At 38.6% G+C, this 21,472-nt stretch overlaps 3 protein-coding genes across 3 annotated transcripts in view; 1 reads left to right on the top strand and 2 right to left on the bottom strand.

The window, feature by feature from the left end:
* LOC121370774 overlaps positions 1-2,188 on the top strand; it is a 3,180-nt gene extending 992 nt beyond the window's left edge. Inside the window, exon 2 of the mRNA XM_041496228.1 lies at positions 1,134-2,188. Coding sequence (XP_041352162.1) covers positions 1,147-2,088 — 942 coding nt within the window. The 5' untranslated portion in view covers positions 1,134-1,146 and the 3' untranslated portion in view covers positions 2,089-2,188. The remainder of the gene's footprint in view (positions 1-1,133) is intronic.
* The window catches only part of LOC121370775 (placenta-specific gene 8 protein-like), a 22,379-nt gene extending 15,652 nt beyond the window's left edge, over positions 1-6,727 (bottom strand). The window contains exon 1 of the mRNA XM_041496229.1: positions 6,591-6,727. The gene's annotated coding sequence lies outside the window, so the exon portion shown is untranslated. The remainder of the gene's footprint in view (positions 1-6,590) is intronic.
* Positions 6,728-9,637: 2,910 nt separating this feature from the next.
* On the bottom strand, positions 9,638-21,472 carry LOC121370776 (cornifelin homolog B-like). The gene is made up of 5 exons (XM_041496230.1): positions 21,408-21,472; positions 20,111-20,190; positions 18,422-18,542; positions 14,143-14,282; positions 9,638-11,312 (listed from the first exon to the last, which is right to left on the bottom strand). The coding sequence occupies exons 2-5, from the start codon at positions 20,171-20,173 to the stop codon at positions 11,193-11,195; spliced, it is 444 nt and encodes a 147-aa protein (XP_041352164.1). The 5' UTR covers positions 20,174-20,190; positions 21,408-21,472; the 3' UTR covers positions 9,638-11,192.

Below are 21,472 nucleotides of genomic sequence, written 5' to 3' on the forward strand. Positions count from 1 at the left end.
TCCAACCACAACTGAACAAAGGCGGTGGTATGTGCTTTCCTGTCTGCATAAGTGCATATTAAAGATCTCTTGCTGCATTAGGAAAAATGTAACGGGTTTCCTCTGATAACTACGATTCATAATGACCAAATGTTTGACATCCTATAGCCGATGATTAATTAATCAATGTGCTCTAGTGGTGTCGATAAACAAAACAAACATTCTGGCGCCAACTCGGTAGACTGGTTTTTGTGTCTAACATTAAAGTGACTTGGCACTCAGTTTGTAACTTCTTTTTTTTCATGAATAACTTACAATAATCTGCACACCAGTAATACACGTATCTCATTATTATTATTTCAAAACTGGGCCTCAACACACTATGGTATCAGAAAAAAACATTATTTGCGAGCGCTCGCTCTCCTTAACACGACTCGGTCAACACCTATATCCTTCATAGGTAAATAACATGTTTTCAAAGCTTCACGTTGGTACATGAATAAATGATACCAAAGCAGACAAAAAGCCTTTACCATACAACTACCGTTTTCTGTGCACGTCATGAATTCTATAGAAAGAGCATACTGATCTCCAAGCTGTTTTGTGGGGTGTTTTCAACAATGTGTTTTGGCAACTGTCAATAATTGCTCTTGCATATGCAGTATGCCAATATCAGTCAAGCAGCCGTGTCCTACTTAAGTAGATAAATGTTGGTATTAAAGGGACATTCCCGAGTTTGCTGCATTGTAAGATGTTTCCGAAAAATATAATATTTCTACGATTAAACTTACATATTAAATATATTTTCTTGTTTAGAATATCAATGTTTGTATATTCAATGTGTTTCTGGTCGTCTTAATATTTGTAAGATGCCCAAACTGGATTTTTTCTTCAAATAATTTCGTACGTACGAAAAAATATATTTTAGGAAATAAAATGAAATTTAACCAAGTAAAAATATTAGAACGATCAGAAACACGTTTAATATACAGCCACTAATATTTTATGCAGAAAAATATATTTGATATGTAATTACAATCGTTAAAATGTCTCTGTTAGTCGATACTATCTTAAACATTGCAGCAAACTCAGGAATGTCCCTTTAAGTTATTAATGGCACATATTGATATCTCTCTTCGTCTTTTTTTCTCCAGTTGATCTCGCACGATGAGGTTGTGTTTTGAGAACGTGGCGATTTCTCTCCCCCCCACCCTAGGGGCTGTGCTTTGTTCGCTTGGGCGTCTGTCCAAGTACCGAATTGAACACAACGGGGACTCGGCTACCGTGACGTTGTACTACGGAAACGAGAAGAAAAAACGCGCAACTAGTAGAAGAAGGAGGAGGCGCCCTAAGTCTACACAGGGTGAGCCTAACTTGGCGGCTCAACCGCCAGGGGCGGCTCCACCTGTTCCGAAGAGGAGGACGAGACGCGGAACGGTGCAGGGTGATCCAAACCCGGTGGCTCAACTACCGGGGGCGGTTCATTCTGCTTCACCGGATACACCCACTCGACCGAAGCACTCGCCAGGAACCATCCAGGGGGGGCCAAAGCTGTCAGCTCAACTGACAGTGGAGGCTCCTCCTGTTGAGGGAACCACACTGATGGACACGGGACACGTGGTCGTTCTCGACCCACCGGATAGTCCACCACCACCTCCGGTTGCTGTTGTTGGAGTGGTGATCCAGAGAGAGTCCAAAAGGAGGAAGATGTCTTCGGTCACCTCACCGAAGAAGTCCGACCAAACCGACTGGACTCTCGTCTGTGACAAGCTCCCAGCGAAGTACAGAGAAGCGGTCATCGGGGACTTCACCGACCCTCAACAACTTAAGGGACCCTGGTCAAACAAGCAATGGCGCCAACTTCCGTCTGGACAAGGGAAGTACCAGATCCGGGGGTCCCCTCGCTCCAAACAACTTTATGTGACAGCGCAGCAGGACGGGCTGTACAGACAAGGACTCCTGAAGGCTGAGATGCCCAACGCGACCATTCATCGAATTTTAAAGCTGGTATTGCGGGACATCTACACAGGAGTCCTTGAACGAAACATCGAGTATTTGATGGAAGGACTCCCCAATCTCTCACCTGATCAGCCCATCACCTCACCATGAGTCCTGCTGCGCCAACCTTAACTAGGACAGGTATCCTCCTTTTTGGGCTTAGTTGGACTTTAAACTTTTTCGATCGAGCTTCAAAATTTCTATGTTTATTTTTTTTATAAATAGTCCAACGCAATTTACTTTGGCGCCCGTTCAATTGCTCAAATCACCTTAAAACCTTTTCGGCCGAGCAGTCTAACTCAATTTTGGGTTTAAATTCTTAGTCCGGACATGATGTTAGGTGCTGTTATTCTCCGTAGACTTTAGCTTTTTCTAGTTAGACCCGAAGGAATCGAAATTCAGCCAGTCAGAACACGGCCCATTTTCGGTGTCTACTAGTCGGTCCGCGCAGTCGCTGGACACAACTAAATTCTTATTCCAAAATCTGCCCACTTCAAACTTATCCCCCACCCTTTTCTGTCCTGGACTTAGTCACTGGCAAAGGCCAGAGATTATGCCCAGGACAGACATGCTTGAAACCTTCGTGGTATATGAGCATGTAAATAAATATTGGATTGGATCTCTCTTCGTACTGGGCTATGGTGAATGGAGGTTGTTACACTTTGACGTACAGCATCGTCACACAAGTCAAACCCATATCTCACAAATAAAATTATTCAATGTATATATTATAGTGGCCACATATATAATTGAGCTGTATGGAATATTTTAGAAACATTTTGTTTAGCCACCACACCTCAATACCATGTAATTAAAGGTACTATATCAAAATTACAAGTGTCATATTTTTGTTTGTTTGTTGTTGGTTTTGTTGGTTTTTGTGTTTGTTTGTTTTTTGTTTTTTTATATTTATTCGTAATAAATAACTGAAAATTAATCGATCCGATCCATAATCTTTACATAAGTAACACAAGAATATTGACACTGTCATGTATGTACTTGCATGTCATGTAAACGAAGTCGCATTCTTTGAGACTAGATTCAAGTCGTATCACGTCGTAACAAAACTTATTAAAACTTAACACACTAGTTGGCTATATATATATATATATATATATATATATATATATATATATATATATATATATATATATATATATATATATATATATATATATATAATTACAAACTTTCTGAATTTATACGATTTACTGTATTCTGATTGGCTGACGTCATTAAAAAACCAAGCGTTATCCTTCCATAAACCTCATAAAAATACGTCATCACGGAAGACCAAGATTGAAATAACCGCACAACACCAACAGTCACTACACGTAAACAAAAGGTCACTTTGCGATAGAAAAACACAAGACAAATCTGCACATGAAATTGTTTCAGTTTTTAAAAAGAAGTTATAATAAAGATATATACACTGTTTTTTGTTGATTCAATACTTATTTTTATTTTTAGCGGACAATTTCCAATAGTATGTATACATGTATTCCTACGCTTATTTACAGAACATGGTTGACGGTAAGAACGAAAGAAATTATTTTTGAGTGTTTTAAGGTACACTTATAAGGTACACTTATAATTATAAGAATTGTTTCTCATTTTTGTAGGAATTTATCGATGTATAAAAGTCACAAATGTAGTATAAAATCGCTTCGTTACGCTACGCGATTTTATACCATTTGTGACTTTTATACATCGATAAATTCCTAAAAACTGAGAAACAATTCTTATATACACATACACATTTATGTATAATAAATAACTACAAATTAATCGATTACAAATAGTTTGTGTTTGTTTATTTTGATTGTTGTTTTTTTTTGTGGGGTTTTTTTTGGGGGGAGGGGGGTTTGTTTGTTAGTTTGTTTGTTGTTCGGTGGGTTTTGGTTGGGGTTTTTTTGGGGTGATGGTGGGGGGGGGGGGGAGGGGGGTGGGTAGGGTTTATTATTTTTCTTTGAATTTAACCCAACAATATAAAAATTGTAACGCGTTGACACTCGATCGATGCAAACAGTAGTTTTCTAAAGAATCCTAAGTAAAAACGGAACATAAACAGGAAAAAACCGTCACTTATTCATCAAAACACCAGTCGGTTCTTCACCACCATAGAATAATGGGTCGACATTGTGTGCGAAAAAGAAGGTACGCAATAACCTTGACGTGACGCGTTTAACACGTCGACCACTTTCTGTAGATTTTTTCAAATTAAAGAAAAGAATAAAAGGCTAATCTACAAGAATATGAATTTATGTTGTGATTTATACATGGGCATTTAGTTGAAGCCATAATACTTTTTTTTTTGCGGGACGCGTCATTGTGCAATTCTGAAAGAGCCTTTTAAAATCTGATAGGTACTGACTTCATATTACAATTCGACTGGTTTTTGTTTTTGTTTTTCTTCCCTTCTTGGGATCTTTCAAATGTGGCATATGTAGCTGATTTGGATAGGATTAGGGAAGGCCATTTCGTCTTTGGAAAAACACGGTACCGGCCTCGGTGGCGTCGTGGTTAGGCCATCGGTCTACAGGCTGGTAGATACTGGGTTCGGATCCCAGTCGAAGCATGGGTTTTTTAATCCAGATACCGACTCCAAACCCTGAGTGAGTGCTCCGTAAGGCTCAATGGGTAGGTGTAAACCACTTGCACCGACCGGTGATCCATAACTGGTTCAACAAAGGCCATGGTTTGTGCTATCCTGCCTGTGGGAAGCGCAGATAAAAGATCCCTTTCTGCCTGTCGTAAAAGAGTAGCCTATGTGGCGACAGCGGGTTTCCTCTAAAAAACAGTGTCAGAATGACCATATGTTTGACGTCCAATAGCCGATGATAAGATAAAAAATCAATGTGCTCTAGTGGCGTCGTTAAATAAAACAAAAGTTTTTTTGGAAAAACGCCTCCACAGCCACATACGCAAGATGCATTTCAATGGTGTTCAAGACAACATCAATGGCTCACGGTATCAATGGAATATGTTTCAATGGCTCACAGTATCAAGGGAATATGTTTCAATGGCTCACGGTATCAATGGAATATGTTTCAATGGCTCACGGTATCAAGGGAATATGTTTCAATGGCTCACGTTATCAAGGGAATCTGTTTCAATGGCTCACGGTATCAAGGGAATATGTTTCAATGGCTCACGGTATCAAGGGAATATGTTTCAATGGCTCACAGTATCAAGGGAATATGTTTCAATGACTCACGGTATCAAGGGAATCTGTTTCAATGGCTCACGGTATCAAGGGAATATGTTTCAATGGCTCACGGTATCAAGGGAATATGTTTCAATGGCTCACGGTATCAAGGGAATATGTTTCAATGGCTCACGGTATCAAGGGAATATGTTTCAATGGTTCACGGTTTCAAGGGAATATTACTATTATCGGGGATGTTATGATTCTCCTTGCGTATATACTGAACCACAAAAGAAACGCGAGTATTTTAATATATAACCTCTCATTCTCAAATGCATCGTCTGTTTCAGGGGCTGGGTGTGTCTAGAAACAGTTGTGAGTGCCGTTAGGAGTTATACGAAATATTGACATAGTCTCATATTCGTTTTGCCTGATCAACATTTACCAAGATGGCGCGGCGTGCATGCCCATATTACTTCTAAAAACCACATCAGTGTGATTCCAGCTCTAAAATTAATTATAATACATTCCTCTTTCCTTTTCCTTTTAATCATTCCTCCTTTTGCTTTCTTTCCTTCTTCTTTTCCTCATTTTTATGTTGAACTCGGAGCATTTAACTTCCCATATTATAGATATTCAACAATATTGTATTATGTTAATAATATATATATATCAAGATATTATTATTACTCTTTCCATATAATGTATATGTGATGATATTTTGACATTGTAAGGTCATGCTCTCAAGGCACCCCCAACCTTGGCATGGCCATATTGCTCTGGGGACAATAAAAACAACAAAAAAACAACAACAACAACATAATAATAATAATACATATAAAATCACCCTTTTCCAGTCCTTTTCTGTCTAGCATGGTTTACATTAAAGCCGCAATCGTATCTCTTCATCTAACACACGCAGACAGACTGTCTGGCAGATACACAGACAGATATGGACAGAAGGACAGATCGACACTTCATTTGACAGTTATGTATTAAAGGGACTGTCCTGATTTTTCAGTCCTAGCAAGACATCCATTTGTTTCTTTCAACAAATTAAACACACATAATGGGTGGGTTTTTTTTCTGTTTCTAAAAACATTATATTTTACCTTAACATGTTTAAAATATAAAGAAATATACGGATAAATTGCATTTTGAATTACATTTGACCGAATTATTTCAAATTTCATTTGGAAGTTGGAAAAAAAAAGTCGTACGTACGGAATTATTTTGTTTTAAAAATCAATATTGAGATACTTCAAAACATTACTGTGTCCAGAAATACATTGATTATGGAGTTATTCGTATTCTTTACCAAGAAAAATATAACTAAATTGTAATTTTAACAAATTACGAAAATATTTCATTTGCCGAAAACGTTTTTTTAAAAACAAATTGCTACAAACTCACGATGGTCTCTTTAGCACAGATATAATGTAATAAAAGCCACAAGGGGTCTTACCTGTGACTTGGTCTTGTGGGCAAAAAATGCAAAGATCTGTCCACATAAGTATTTACACCCTAAATAAATGTTAGCGTTGTCAACGGAAGCAATTTGTATGGCACACTAAACACCCGTTTGTCCCTGTTCGCTTTTAACGCGTCCGATTGATACGTTCTATGATCTATGCCAGTGTGTCTTTTGCATAAATATATCGGTTATGTGTTATTTGGTGAAACTATTTGTGGACAAGCATAATGCATAGAAAGCTGTGCTTTGTACGTACACCGGGTTATACTCAGACAGACATACAAGAAAGGAAAGGAATGTTTGTTTAATGATACCCTCGGTAGGCCTACATTGTTTGATCAGAGGTCACTAAGTGTTAAAATGTATTCTGGTCACTCTATTTTAAACATTATGACACTTGTTATATGTAGCCACACGACTGGTATATCAAATGTTATGGTATGTACTGCCCTGTCTGTGAGAAAGTGAATATAAATTATCCCTTGCTACTAATGGTTTTAACCTGAATACGAAGTATCAGGATGATCAACTGTTTAACATTCAGTAGCTCGTGGTTAAGTAATCGATGTTCTCATTAAAGAAAACAAACTTTTTTTAATTTTTTAATCCAGTGTTAAAGAAAAAACGGCTGGTATATATTATATCATATACCAGTCGTGGAGCTCCCGTAGTAACGCAAAATAAGGTTAGGGTTAGGGTTAGGGTTAGGGCTAGGGCTAGGGCTAGGGCTAGGGCTAGGGCTAGGGCTAGGGTTAGGGCTAGGGCTAGGGCTAGGGCTAGGGTTAGGGCTAGGGCTAGGGCTAGGGCTAGGGCTAGGGCTAGGGCTAGGGCTAGGGCTAGGGTTAGGGTTAGGGCTAGGGCTAGGGCTAGGGCTAGGGCTAGGGCTAGGGCTAGGGCTAGGGTTAGGGTTAGGGCTAGGGCTAGGGCTAGGGTTAGGGTTAGGGTTAGGGTTAGGGCTAGGGTTAGGGTTAGGGTTAGGGAAAATAACCTAATTGGTCTCTGGCGTAGCATCCCTAATTACTACCTCTTTTTCCCCTAACTACCTTTTATATTCGCATGTGTGGCCCCATAACACTATTCATAGTGTAGGTGGTTGCACCGATATGGATCCCCGTCCCCAATATAAAACCCTGGCTTCGCCAATTTAATTGGTCCATCGAAACAGATCGATCTTAACTTAACAGTCTATCGTACTCTAGTCGAGCGCTCTTCCATCCAATACATCGCGGTCCCCAATGACTTTAAAATATATCTTCCAAGTTACAAAACATACATAAAAAAACCTCGATACAAAAAGTCGTTCCTGCGTAACAACTGCTAACTGCTTTTTACTGTCAGTTTAAACATTACTGATAACTTTTCAATTTTCAGTGCTTACTTTATCAGTTTTGGTAATCCAATGGGTTTCTGGTGGTATACTGAACCACCACTACTATCCTTCCAAAAAAACACAAAAAAACAACAACCCCAAACAAACAAACAAAACCCCAGCGGCAACAACAACAACAACCAAAATCAGTAAAACAAAACAAAACGCGAATATAATTTTCAGCTGCAACATTAAATTGTTTCTTTTAAGAAGGGAAAGAAGGAAATGGTTTATTTAACGACGCACTCAACACATTTTATTTACGGTTATATGGCGTCAGATATATGGTTAAGGACCACACAGATATTGAGAGAGGAAACCCCGCTGTCGCCACTTCATGGGTTATTACTATTTTCGATTAGCAGCAAGGGATCTTTTATATACACCATCCCATAGACATGATAGCACATACCACGGCCGTTGAAATTCCAGTCGTGGTGCACTGGCTGGATTTAAGAAAGGATTAAAAATGTCATATTGACATTCAGAGGATTTACAGGTTCATATACCATTTTGATCTGAAATTTTAACGTTTGTAATCAATTCAACCAAGTTCAAAAAGAAAAAGAAAAAAACAACGTTACGTACCTCGAAAGGTATGTCAGCGTCTTTAAAATAATTCAGTACCTAATTGCATGTAGTTGTCAGAGTAGGCGCTCGTCGCGAGTCCCCCCCCCCCCCCCCCCCCCCCCCCAACACCTTCCATAAACCCTCGCCCCATTTCTTATCCATTATTATTACCCCATCGGTCACTCATGAAAGGGAACATGTTTTCCATATTTTCTCAGTGGGAAATATTCTGTATAGGTCTAACGAACAATCCTATTGGATGATTTGACGCTTACAAACCAATGACCTAGTCGGTACTAAATATGACGTCATTGCTCTCTGACAACCCTGCTCGAACTATTCTATCTTCTATAAGCTCGGATTAAATTTTAACCCATACAGTGATGATATCACAACGTATTACAACAAAAGCGAACACCAGAACGAAACAAAATGTATATAGGTTTATTAGTAAACCTTTCTGAATATAGCAGGATAAAAAGTTAAATTTTGATACAAATTCAACAACAAACTTGATATTTAAATAGATATTTGTAGATAAAACACCATCTGCTTGCGTTTAGCACCAATCAGAGACATCAACACAATATGGAGACAATTTCTTTCGTCATTTGTTAAAAAACAGTCCATAAAACATATGTCAGTATAGTACATGCCACTTGTAGTTGTCTTATCGCGTGCTTATATAGTAAATTATATATTAATAATAATTGAATGGCGATAATACAATTTTAACATTTATGTATGTTATGCTTAGCAACCAAACCCAGTTATGTAACATTTATATATGCTGTTAAATAGTATGATATTATCTGACTAAATTTACGTAAAAGACTTTACTAAAAGTTAATTTACATAAAACGATGAAAATTAAAGCCCACGCAAATAACTGATTTTACAGCACACACACACACACACACACACACACACACACACACACACACACACATACACACACACACACATATATATATATATATATATATATATATATATATATAATATATAATATATATACATATGCATGTAATAATCTCTCTCTCTCTCTCTCTCTCTCTCTCTCTCTCTCTCTCTCTCTCTCTCTCTCTCTCTCTCTCTCTCTCTCTCTCTCTCTCTCTCTCTCTCTCTCTCTCTCTCTCTCTCTCTCTCTCTCTCTGTTATATTATTATGTGAGCCTCTGGGTAATAATCTTTTTATAATATAATCTAAAGCTTGATACAACATGTTTCAGTAAATTGTATAAACTTTAATTCCAATCAGCCATTATGCGATATTCAAATGACGTAAGAATATGTGACGCGGTGTCTTTTGAATAGAAATGGCGCCAAACATGAATGACGTCATTATGGATATCCATACATAAAAATAAACTAGTGCTTAAGGTTTTTTGTTTTCAAAACGCTGGACAGTTTTCAGTGTAAACTTGCTATTGAAATGTTTTTGTTTGACGATTATGAATGCATACGTCAATTATAGAGTGTCACCTTAGTTTGGTTGCTTACATGTCAATAAACGTAGTGCCGTGACCTCAATTAATTTACATCTAATTTGCAAAGTTATTATATTAACAAAATATGTGATCTGAAATACATCACATACTTTGACTGCACTGGAAATATAAGATATTATATCACACACACACACACACACACACACACACACACACACACACACACACACACACATATATATATATATATATATATATATATATATATATACATATATAATCTAAATATTATGATACAATAATTCTGTAAATAGTCTGTCAAATGGACCTAATATATTCACAAGACGTTGATAATTTTAATATACGAAAAACTAACTAACGGGATTCAAAATGAACAATTGTAAAGACCCACCGTAAAATACAAATAAAATAAATTCGCATATCTTTTGTTGTTCAGTATAAATACATTAAGAACACAGCAATAACGAAGTAATATTACATATATTATTTTGTAGATGAGAAAATAGTGGACGGAAAATAAGGAGGTTTTTCATTTGAAAGCAGAATCGCGCGCATTATTTGACTTGAAATATATGTAGTATGTGCGTTCCTTTTGAGGTAGCAATTGCTTACATAAGCTGTTTTGCTAATTATTCGAAACAATTAAATTAACTTTAAAAAAAAAATGTTTGTGGTTATAGGTAGCAATAATTCAAATTAAATAATTGTGAAATCACCTTTGTCGTGATTGTCTAATTTTCATGCAATTCCCGGACTTGTTCAGTCAACGGATTTAACAACACAACGAAAATATAATACATGTACACGTATGATACAAGTTTATGATACTGCCTTTTCGATCCACGACCTTTAGTACCCAACGAAATGTGTTTTGTTGTTGTTGTTTTTTTGTCAGTTTTTTTGTCTGTTTTTTGTTTTTTTGTTTGTTGGTTTTTTAGCAAAAATCACGAAAATATAAGCCCATGAAAATAAAGGATTTCATAGTATACCAAAATATTGACAACAGGCGAGATATAACGAATATATATATATATATATATATATATATATATATAGCTGGGTGAATAAAGTACTTTTCGGAACAAATGCAAATGTATATGATTGTTTTCAGACAATGTTCGTTGAACATTTAGTATATCAAATGCAGCGCGATCCTGCTTTGAAGCATCTTGAAAGAAGTGGTTTATGAAGCTGGGAGGGCGCGTGGATCTCCTTTCAAAATGTTGTCCAGCTCCCTGCCCATCTGACACATGGCGCACGGACCACAGCAGTTGGTCACCATGCAGTCATTGCAAATGCTTCCCTGGAAAACAAAAAAGAATTTTTGCATGCGAGGGAGTACTAAAAAAAAAGTAATTTATTGAACGAGTCAAATCGACTGTCTAAATGAGTTCCGTAACTCGAGTGTGATTATTTATTTATTACCCAGAAACTGTAATCTATAATGACCTACATAGCTGGTGACCCAGGATGTTTCGAAAGAGGGTGTAGTGTTTAAATGGGAAACCTACAGTATTTAGAGATGGGGGTGCAACATTTAAAAGTGGCACATACCGTGTTCAGAGTACACAAATAAGAATTACATACATTATTCTTAACACCAGACCGACTGGAATATTATAGGGTGAAGGAAGGAAGGAAATGTTTTATTTAACGACGCACTCAGCACATTTTATTTACGGTTATATGGCGTCAAAATTAAAGGGTGAAAATCACAAAATAAAACAACACAGAAACACATTGATCGGCTACTTTATGTCAAACATTTGGTAATTTTCACATATAGTCTTAGAGAAGAAACCCGCTACATTGTTCCATTAGTAGCAAGGGATCTTTTATATGCACCATTCCACAGTCAGGATAACACATACACATACCACGGCCTTTGATATACCAGTCGTGGTGCACTGGCTGGAACGAGCCGATAAACTGCAACACGTGGCGCTTTAAAGAGACATTCCTGAGTTTGTTGCACTTTTTAAGATGTTATCGACTAACAGAGACATTTTGACGACTGTAATTACATATCAAATATATTTTTCTGCATAAAATATTAGTGACTGTATATTAAACGTGTTGCTGATCGTTCTAATATTTGTACTAGGTTAAATTTGATCTTATTTCCTAAAATATAGTTTTTTCATACGTACGAAATTATTTGAAGACAAAATCCAGTTTGGGTTTCTTACAAATATTAAGACGACCAGAAACACATTGAATATACAGACACTGATATTCTAAACAAGAAAATATATTTAATAAGTAAGTTTAATCGTAGAAATATTTTTTTAGTCGGAAACATCTTACAATGCAGCAAACTCAGGGCCCCGTTTTACGAAGCGATCGTAGCGCTAAGATCACCTTTAGTGCATAGCAATAACCTTATGCGCTAAAGGTGATCTTAACACTAAGATCGCTTTGTGGAACAGGGCCTGCAGGAACATAAATATTACCATCTCTCATCCTTAAAACTGCTCGTTTCAAGCATAGCGGAAGGGCAATCTAATTAAAATTAGCTCCACTATTACATGTGGATCTAACAGCAGCCATTTGGAGCTCATGTCCACCAATCAAACCTTACTTGCAGAATCATGCCAGTGATTTAAAAATAATTTGAAAACATTCCGAATTATCCTGAGGGCATACGACATGTTTCGTGTGAATTACGAATGCCTTAAAACATGTTTTATTTTATAAAATAAATAATTTGTAATGTAAAACTGCAGACTGATTTTTTTTGTTTTTTTGTTATATAAATAAATAAATAATTTTTAATGTAAAATTGAAGTCTGATAACCCATCCCGTACGTATTGGTATGGTTCGCTGTACTGCGGCCACTAAAATAGACTAGCCCGATATTTTTAGAATTTGTATGCTCCCAAATAACTTTATAAAAGGCGAAGTGTGATTGGTCAATATTTAAATTATTATTTTCAGACGAAATGTTACCTGGACATTGGAGACTACGCAGTGTTGTTAGCAATCTGATTAAAATTAGTTCTACTGGTCTAAATAAGGCATTCGTAATTCACATGAAACATATCGTATACCCTCAGGATAATTCGGAATGTTTTCAAATTATTTTCAAATCACTGGCATAATTCGGCAAGTAAGTTTTGATTGGTGGACATGACCTCCAACTGGCTGCTGTTAGATCCACATGTAATAGTGGAGCTAATTTTAATTAGATTGAGCGGAAGAGTCGACTAACCTAGATCTGCTCAAAAATTGACATCGTATTTTAGTAGGACCGGCACTTTCTTTTCAGGCATAGTAGAAGCTGGTACGTTACACAAGCTCAAAATAAATCACAGGAAACAACATTTTACGACAACAAACACTGTCACATTTATCACCAATGGCAGTACAGTTCAAGAGAATAGAATAGAATATAATATAATAGATGTTTAACGACACCCCAGCACGAAAAATACATCGGCTATTGGGTGTCAAACTATGGTAAATGCAAACATATAAACGAAATTCAAGTGAGGGGTGCGCATACAGCATCCAAATAAGGGATTCGCGTCTCCAACGTTAAATTAAAGCTGCCCATCTCAAAAATATTTTGTTTATTATTCAAGCATTTAAAATAGATTATCCAGTTCTGTTTCGTACATATAAAGCGCCATACTTCGCTTTGGGCTTTCAATGCTACTTATTTTCTACAAAAAAGTTTGTTTGTTTTGTTTAACGACACCACTAAAGCACATTGATTAATTAATCGCCGGCCATTGGATGTGAAACATTAGGTAATTCTGACACGTAGTCATCAGAGGAAACCTACTGCATTTTTCCTAATGCAGCAAGGAATCTTTTATATGCACATTCCCACAGACAGGAACGCACATACCACGACCTTTGACGATTTGTGGTGCACTAGTTGGAACGAAAAAAAAACCTAATTAGTGGAATGGATCCACCGAGGTGGTTCGATCCTGTGACGCAAGCACCTCAAGCCAGGATTCAACCGACTGAGCTAAATCCCGCCCCATATCTACTACAAATGCTATCTGTTACAAGATTACACGTAAGACGCAAAAAAACAACAACCCAAAAACATTAAAAAAAAAATAAAAATAAAAAAAACCAACAACAAAAAAACAAACAAAACAACTACAGACGAAGTTACCTCAAGAGAGTGGACACCTCTAATATGCGACCTGAAAATGGTCGTCCATGCAGGAATACAGCATGGTCCTACTGCAGACTCCCCTTGTTTACTGGACAATATACATGCGTAGTACAGAGGGCAGAACAACGCGAACATACCTGAAATAAAAAAATCCCAAATCATCACACTTGCATCATATATTTATACCCATAAGCATACAACGGGTTTCCATTCTTGTAACGGGGAGGGGGGGGGGGGGGGGGGGGGGGGCAGGCTGATGTTTGCTCGAATTAAACGAAAATGCCCGAATCTGTGATACAACATTTATTCATATTAGCATTACTGCCTTACGGTTGCAAATGAATCACTACGCATTTTTTTACATGAACTATAACTAATATTGTGAGTAGAATGATGGAAATACATGGCGAAAAGGTTTCAGGCAAACTCATCTCATCTCATCTCTATTTTTATTTTAAAAAATTACCGTATTTAAAGATTTGCTCCAACCCTGAGGATGGGGAACTACCCCCTCCCCTCCCCCCTCCCCCGCCTTGCCCCGCTATCTCGTACGCAGATGTTTACACTTTAGAAAACAGGATACTGTTATTTTGGTACGAATATGAACTCTTCAGAAGTGTGTAAGCATTTACATAAAATTTGATGTGGTCTTATCGAAATACATCGAAATATATCATCAAGCAAGGAGTCTTTTATATTAAAGTATGAATTAATATTTTATATATGGAACACTTATATTAAAAACTCGTTTGTTATCTGTCATGATTTTAAAATAAGATAATTGTGGAGCTATAAAATTACATGTTGTGCCAGTCTAGGGGTGAAAACAGAAACATTCGGCGCACCTCGGATGAATTCTAGCTGTACTATACATTGGACGTGTTCAGTAGGGCGAGCGCTCGCGAACAATTTGACTGGTATCATCCTAGGATATTCAAATAACGTTACACACACACACACACACACACACACACACACACACACACACACACACACACACACACAAAACCCAGTTTAATGAACGCTTTGTCGTCTAAACATGCCTCTGCTTCCGTATACAAAGAAAGAAAAAAGTAATATTGATGACGACACTTCAGTATAATTTAAACTACGGCTAATTGGAGCTTGTCAAATAGCGAGTGACCTGCCACTGAGCTACTTCCATTCCGTGACCGTGACACTAGTATTTACGTGCCTATATCCACGAAGGTTCAGGCACGCCCACCTCGGATTTAATCTCTGACTTCGCCAGTGACTAACTCCGGGGCAGGGGGGGGGGGGGGGGGGGGGGGGGATTGAGTTTGAATGTGCAGAATTTGGAAAATAGCCAGTTAGTAACGTCCAGCGAAAGCGCGGACCAAATAGCAGACACCAAGTGAGGCCGTGCTGTGATTGGCTGAATTTCGATTCCTTGGCGAGACCTGTTTTCTGCCTAAGATAAAATGAGAATACCTGCATCCTGCCATGTCCGGACTTTAAAATTACACCCAAAAGTAGTTTTGACTGCTCGGCCTGAAAGTTTTTAAGGTGATTTGAGCAATTGAACGGGCGCGAAAGTAAAGTGCGTTGGACTACTTATATAAAAAATAAACATAAGAATTTAGAACCACGATCGCAAATTTTTAAAGTCCAACTAAGCCCAAAAAAAAAAGGAGGTTACCTGTCCTAGATAAGGTTGACTAGGGGGAGGAGAGCCACACCCTCGTATCCAAGTTGGGGATCAGCTGGTGGATGTCTGGCTTCGCTAGCAGCCTGGTGATAAGAGGATACTGCTCGCTGAACACCTTCTTCATCAGTCGATGGATCGAAATGTTGTCCATTTCTGCGAACAGTAGAGCCTGGCTGTAGCGGTTGTCCAGACGGTATGTTGCACACACAGCTTTTTTCCCGTCCTTGAACGTCACTGGGTGTAGCTCGTATTCCCCCCGTCCGTCGGGCATGTCCTCAAAGTTCCTGCAACGCGGGACCGTGGGAAGCTTTCTGGTGTCTGTGATGTTCCCGGTAAAGCAGTTAAGGTAGCGCCGATTCAGCTTCCCGTGCAGAGTCCAGGGGTCCATGGTGTCTCCGGACTCTGCACCTTCGGGTGGTGGCTGTGGTTGTTTCGGCGGTGTCCTGGTGGTAGTAACCGCAATCGGCGCTTCCGCTTTCCGCTTTCCAACGGCGGCTTGACGGCCCTGCATCACAGACGCTGTCGCCGGTAAAGTTGGCGACGTGCGACTGGACGCAAGAGAGGCCCAAGATGAAGGGGGCCGCCGGGTTGGAGTTGTGCATATGTCTGTACAGGTCTCCTCCACTGGGGCCGTCTGTGAAGTAGGGCTGGTCGGGACCACGGTCTCTTCCTTCCTCTTCACGGGCGAAACCGCAGGGCGCGGCGACGCAGAAGGAGCCGCTGCCGGTAGTTGAGCTACCGGGTTTGGCCCCCCCTGAACCGCTCCCTGCGGGTTTCTCCTCTTCCTCCGTCTCGTTCTTCTCTTCTTCTGTGTTTGCGCGTCGCCGTACACCAAAGTCACGGTTGCCCGTGACCCGGTGTACGCGACGCGGTACTCTAGAAGCACACCATAACTAGTAATCAGTGCCCCCAGGGGGGGGGGGGGGGGGGCAACTGAAGAGAGCACGAACATAGGTCCTGCTTCATCATACTACTGTATTGGAGTGTACTTCCATTCCACAAAATAAGAATATATATAAGGGATGACACGTAGCGAGGTGGGGGAGGGGGGGGGGGGGGGACCACGTGGGGCATGCCCCCACAATCAGACTTTTTTTTTTTTAAATTACTATATTAATTTTTATAAAATCATATATACATACATAGTGTGGGTTGCCCCCACAATAGTGGGTTGCTCCCCCCCCCCCCCCCCCATCTAAAATCCTGACTACGCCAGTGGATGACACCAATAGTAACCAGAAAGAGTCGCTGTAACCAAAATCCTCATCTTTATTATCAGGAAATTATCCGTGATACTGATAAATCCAATCTCATATTTCTGTCATTCAGTTTCACATGACATCGTCGTACTTTATACCGACACTAGATGAAACCCATACTACAAGGGGTGTAGTGACCTTACACTGGGCTCCCCGCCCCCCCCCCCCCCCCCCCCCCCCCCCCCCCCACCCCACCCCCACCCCCATTGTTTTTAGGCAGACCTCATTATACAGAGGCGACATCCATTGTGATTGTATTTATTAAAGCTGCAATGTCTGGTTTCAATCGTATATAATCAAGTTCTAAGTTCAAATACAAGCATAACTGCACTTTTAATTCACTTGCGAGTTGTCGTCATTAACGCATATCGTCAAATCAATTCTCATCATTTTGTAATACCGAGCGGATTCTAGCAGCCACTTCCTAGCAGCCAATTACGCTAGCAGCCAATTTCAGCAGACACGCATGGCGACGTTCTAAACACCGGACTCATACGCCTTTTATAATGTGTGTTGTGGTGTGGGCTATACGAAACTAGTTGAACATCCTACATTACTGTAGTACGTCTGATTTTTAAAGTGATACTTCAGATATTATAAAAGTGCTTAATAAAACGGTTAAGTTGTATTTATACGGTTATTACTAACAATAAGACTGTGAAAATGAGTCTTGGTTGTTATTTTGTTTTTGTGTTGTTATTATATAAAGATACTCTTTAAAACTCTAAAATTCTTAAGTTGTAGTGAATAATAAAAATTAGCATAACAGTTTGTTTAAAAGTGTGTGAAATACAGGTAACAATCGAAAGGCGTATGAGTCCGGTGTTTAGAACGTCGCCAAGAGGGTCTGCTGAAATTGGCTGCTAGCGTAATTGACTGCTAGGAATTGGCTGCTAGAATCCGCTCGGTTTTTGTAATGCAACAATAGCCGAACCGTACTATTTTTGCCCCAGAGGGAGCCCGGCAAAAGTGTCCCACTTTCAAAATAGTGGGTTTATTTTTAACTTAGAAAAGCCAGCGTAGTGAAACCAATTCGGAGTGCGGCGTCTTATATGCACCAAACGTAATGGGATTTTCTGTTCTAAATGCTTAAATAATAAAAAATATTCCAGACAATGCACGTTTAAACTATATCTTTGTACGCAGTATTTAGCACGATGTCTATGCGGTAGAGGGTTGGACCTGAATGCGGCATCGGGTAAGTACTAAGGGGCCGTTGGCAGTGCAGATCAAACGGTCAGAACGGTCAGAAACTGGTAAAAAGGCATTGACTATTAGATTATAGATTTCAGTGACTGCAATGTGGTCTACAGTTTCTTTCTCTCCGTACGTATAAAGATAGACCTACTGTCTCCGACGTTTTCGAAACAGCCGAATAGACCTGTACTCCACTCTCGAAGTGGATGAGGCTGCATCGGGTTCATGCGCATGGGCTGGTTTATTATTACCGTCGTGTGTTGTTGTTGTGTCTGAAAAAGAAATACGAAAACGAAATGCACAAACACACATTTTCAAGTTTTAAAGGGACATTCCCGAGTTTGCTGCAATTTTTAAGATGTTATCGACTAACAAAAACTTTTTAACGATTGTAATTACATATTAAATATATATTCTGCATAAAATATTAATGGCTGTATATTAAACGTGTTTCTGATCATTCTAATATTTGTGCTAGGTTAAATTTCATTTTATTTCCTAAAATTTATTTTTCCGTACGTACGAAATTATTTGTAGACAAAATCCAGTTTGGGCTTCTTACAAATATTAAGACGACCAGAAACACATTGAATATAGAGACACTGATATTCTAAACAAGAAAATATATTTAATATGTAATTTTAATCGTAAAAATATTTTATTAGTCGGAAACATCTTACAATGCAGCAAACTCAGGAATGTCCCTTTAATCCTGAGCGAGCTTTCATTCTAAAAAAAAGGAGTAATTAGTACAAGGAAACCTGCTCTATCAGCCACTTGCTTTTAACAAACCACACCCTGCGCGTGCTGTAACCTCACCGTGGTGCAGGGGTGTAACATTCTCTTTGAGAATGGCCAATACAGCACAAATTGAAATTTAGAGTAAAATTCAGTATCTATCTGTGATATTTGTATTTTTGCACAGTTCTTTACACTGTTTTTATTTGGGTGTTGAATTTTTGTATTGATGTTGATCATAGCTTTATTTGTTTGCATTACCATAGTTTGTCACCCAGTAGCCGATGTATTTTTCGTGCTGGGGTGTCGTTAAACATTCATTCATTCGTTCATTCATTCATTTAACAAACCACTTGTGTTAAGAAGCCAAATTTGTATTCTCCCAAATCATTTAATATAGTATGAACTGATCTGTATTAAACAGCCGCCTGTCTTAAAAGGCCATTTTTAATATTTCTTTTGGTGGCTGGTTAACACAGAATTGGGGCGGGACGTAGCCCAGTGGTAAAGGGTTCGCTTGATGCACGGTCGGTTTGGGATCGATCTCCGTCAGTGGGCCCATTGGGCTATTTCTCGCTCCAGCCAGTGCACCACGACTCGTATATCAAAGGCCGTGGTATGTGTTATCCTGTCTGTGGGATGGTGCATATAAAAGATTATTTGCTGCTAATCGAAAAGAGTAGCCCATGAAGTGGCAACAGCGGGGTTCCTCTCTATATATCTGTGTGGTCCTTAACCATATGTCCGACGCCATATAACCGTAATTAAAATGTGTTGAGTGCGTCGTTAAATAAAACATTTCCTTCCTTCCTTCCTATTTATGAATTGTAGTTTTACATGTCCTAAAAGTTTGTTGTAGCTTAAAAGCCAATGACAGACAAGGATCGTTGATGATTAACTAAAGACGTACAGATAAAGTTCGTTTTGTTCAATGACACCACTAGAGCACATTTACTTATTTATTATCGGCTATTGGATGTCAAACATTTGGTGATTTTGACCTATACACTATTATAAAGCAAATATAAAGCAAAACATCTCAAAAATGGAATAGATCATGGAACACATAACATATAAAAAATTTTAAAAAAAAATCACTCACTGGCTGGGACGGCTGTATCAGTTCCTCCGGCTGTATCAGTTCCTCCGGCTGTACTTGTGCCATTTTATTTCCTTTTAATTCTGTAAAGAAAATCAACAGCAAGGTATTAATCTGAACGTCAAAACCAACATCGGGATCAAAACCATATCTCCGAACAAGGCAGAATTAAAATGGCATTTAAAATGTCGTGATTGTTTCTGAGAGAGAGAGAGAGAGAGAGAGAGAGAGAGAGAGAGAGAGAGAGAGAGAGAGAGAGAGAGAGAGAGAGAGAGAGAGAGAGAGAGAGAGAGAGAGAGAGAGAGAGAGAGAGAGAGAGAGAGAGAGAGAGAGAGAGAGAGAGAGCGAGAGAGAGAGCGAGAGAGAGAGAACAAGAGAGAGACAGAGAGAAACACAGATAGAGAGCGAGAGAGAAAGGAGAGAGAGACACACAGAGAGACACACAGAGAGCGAAATAAAGAAAGGCAGACAGACAAAGACACACATAGGTTTTTTGTAAAAAACAAAATACTACATTGATATCCGTTAGATACCATTTATCTTACAACTCGTAAAATAAATATCTAACGATCACTGCTGTAGTATTTTTATACATATATTGAGCAAACTGAATTCGTTTTAATTACCGCAAATAAAGCAAATTTATTTTAAAGCCACTGATCCAAATTATTAGTGTGAAATATGTTTGACTTTAACAGCTTTTTAAAAAAAAAAATGTCTTTCGACGTAAGTTTTACAACTTTTTGTTTACATTATCAATTCTGATAAAGTCTAGCGTTTCTGGTCGTCATTGTGTTTAACTCACAATTCATTATAAGCGAAGTAATAACTATCAACTGTGTAATACTGTCACGTGGAAGTTGGTCAGCTCGATGGTTGTATTGTAATTTCTGCCACTCCCAACTTAGACAGGTGCGCTCAGATCAACAACCAATCGGTCGTAGGAGCTGTATATACGACGAGAATCTAGTTGCAAGAGATCGACGAGTTGGTCAACTCCGTCGTGACAGTTGGTAGCTTGAGCCTAGCATAATAAAGGTAACGTACATTCGAAAACTAGGGTCAGTGGCTTTAATTTTATTCTGAGGTAGATGTCAAAAATAATATTAAAATCCAACTATTTAATTTTCTATTCAATTTACGTAAACGGACGATGTCTCTTGCAAAAATTAAATTTCACACTGCTCGGAATTTTTATTATTTTTTAAAAGAAGAAGAAGAAAAAAAAGAAGAAGTAAAAATGTGCTTTAATGTAATGCAAAACGGTGAGAATTTGTTCAAATCAACATGTATGTCTTACCGGTTACGCCTCTTGAGAAAGCAATGAAAGCTACAACAGATTGTTTTTGGTAAATCGATGACTTG

This window comes from Gigantopelta aegis, chromosome 4 (genome assembly GCF_016097555.1).
Source record: "Gigantopelta aegis isolate Gae_Host chromosome 4, Gae_host_genome, whole genome shotgun sequence".
Lineage (NCBI taxonomy): Eukaryota > Metazoa > Mollusca > Gastropoda > Neomphalida > Peltospiridae > Gigantopelta > Gigantopelta aegis.

Coding starts and splice junctions, on each gene's coding strand:
- LOC121370776 (XM_041496230.1), bottom strand. CDS start 20,173: ATGGCACAAGTACAGCCGGAGGAACTGATACAGCCGGAGGAACTGATA. Junction 14,283..18,421: donor TTTCGAAAACGTCGGAGACA/GTAGGTCTATCT, acceptor TTTTTATTTCAG/GTATGTTCGCGTTGTTCTGC. Junction 11,313..14,142: donor GAGGTGTCCACTCTCTTGAG/GTAACTTCGTCT, acceptor TTTGTTTTCCAG/GGAAGCATTTGCAATGACTG.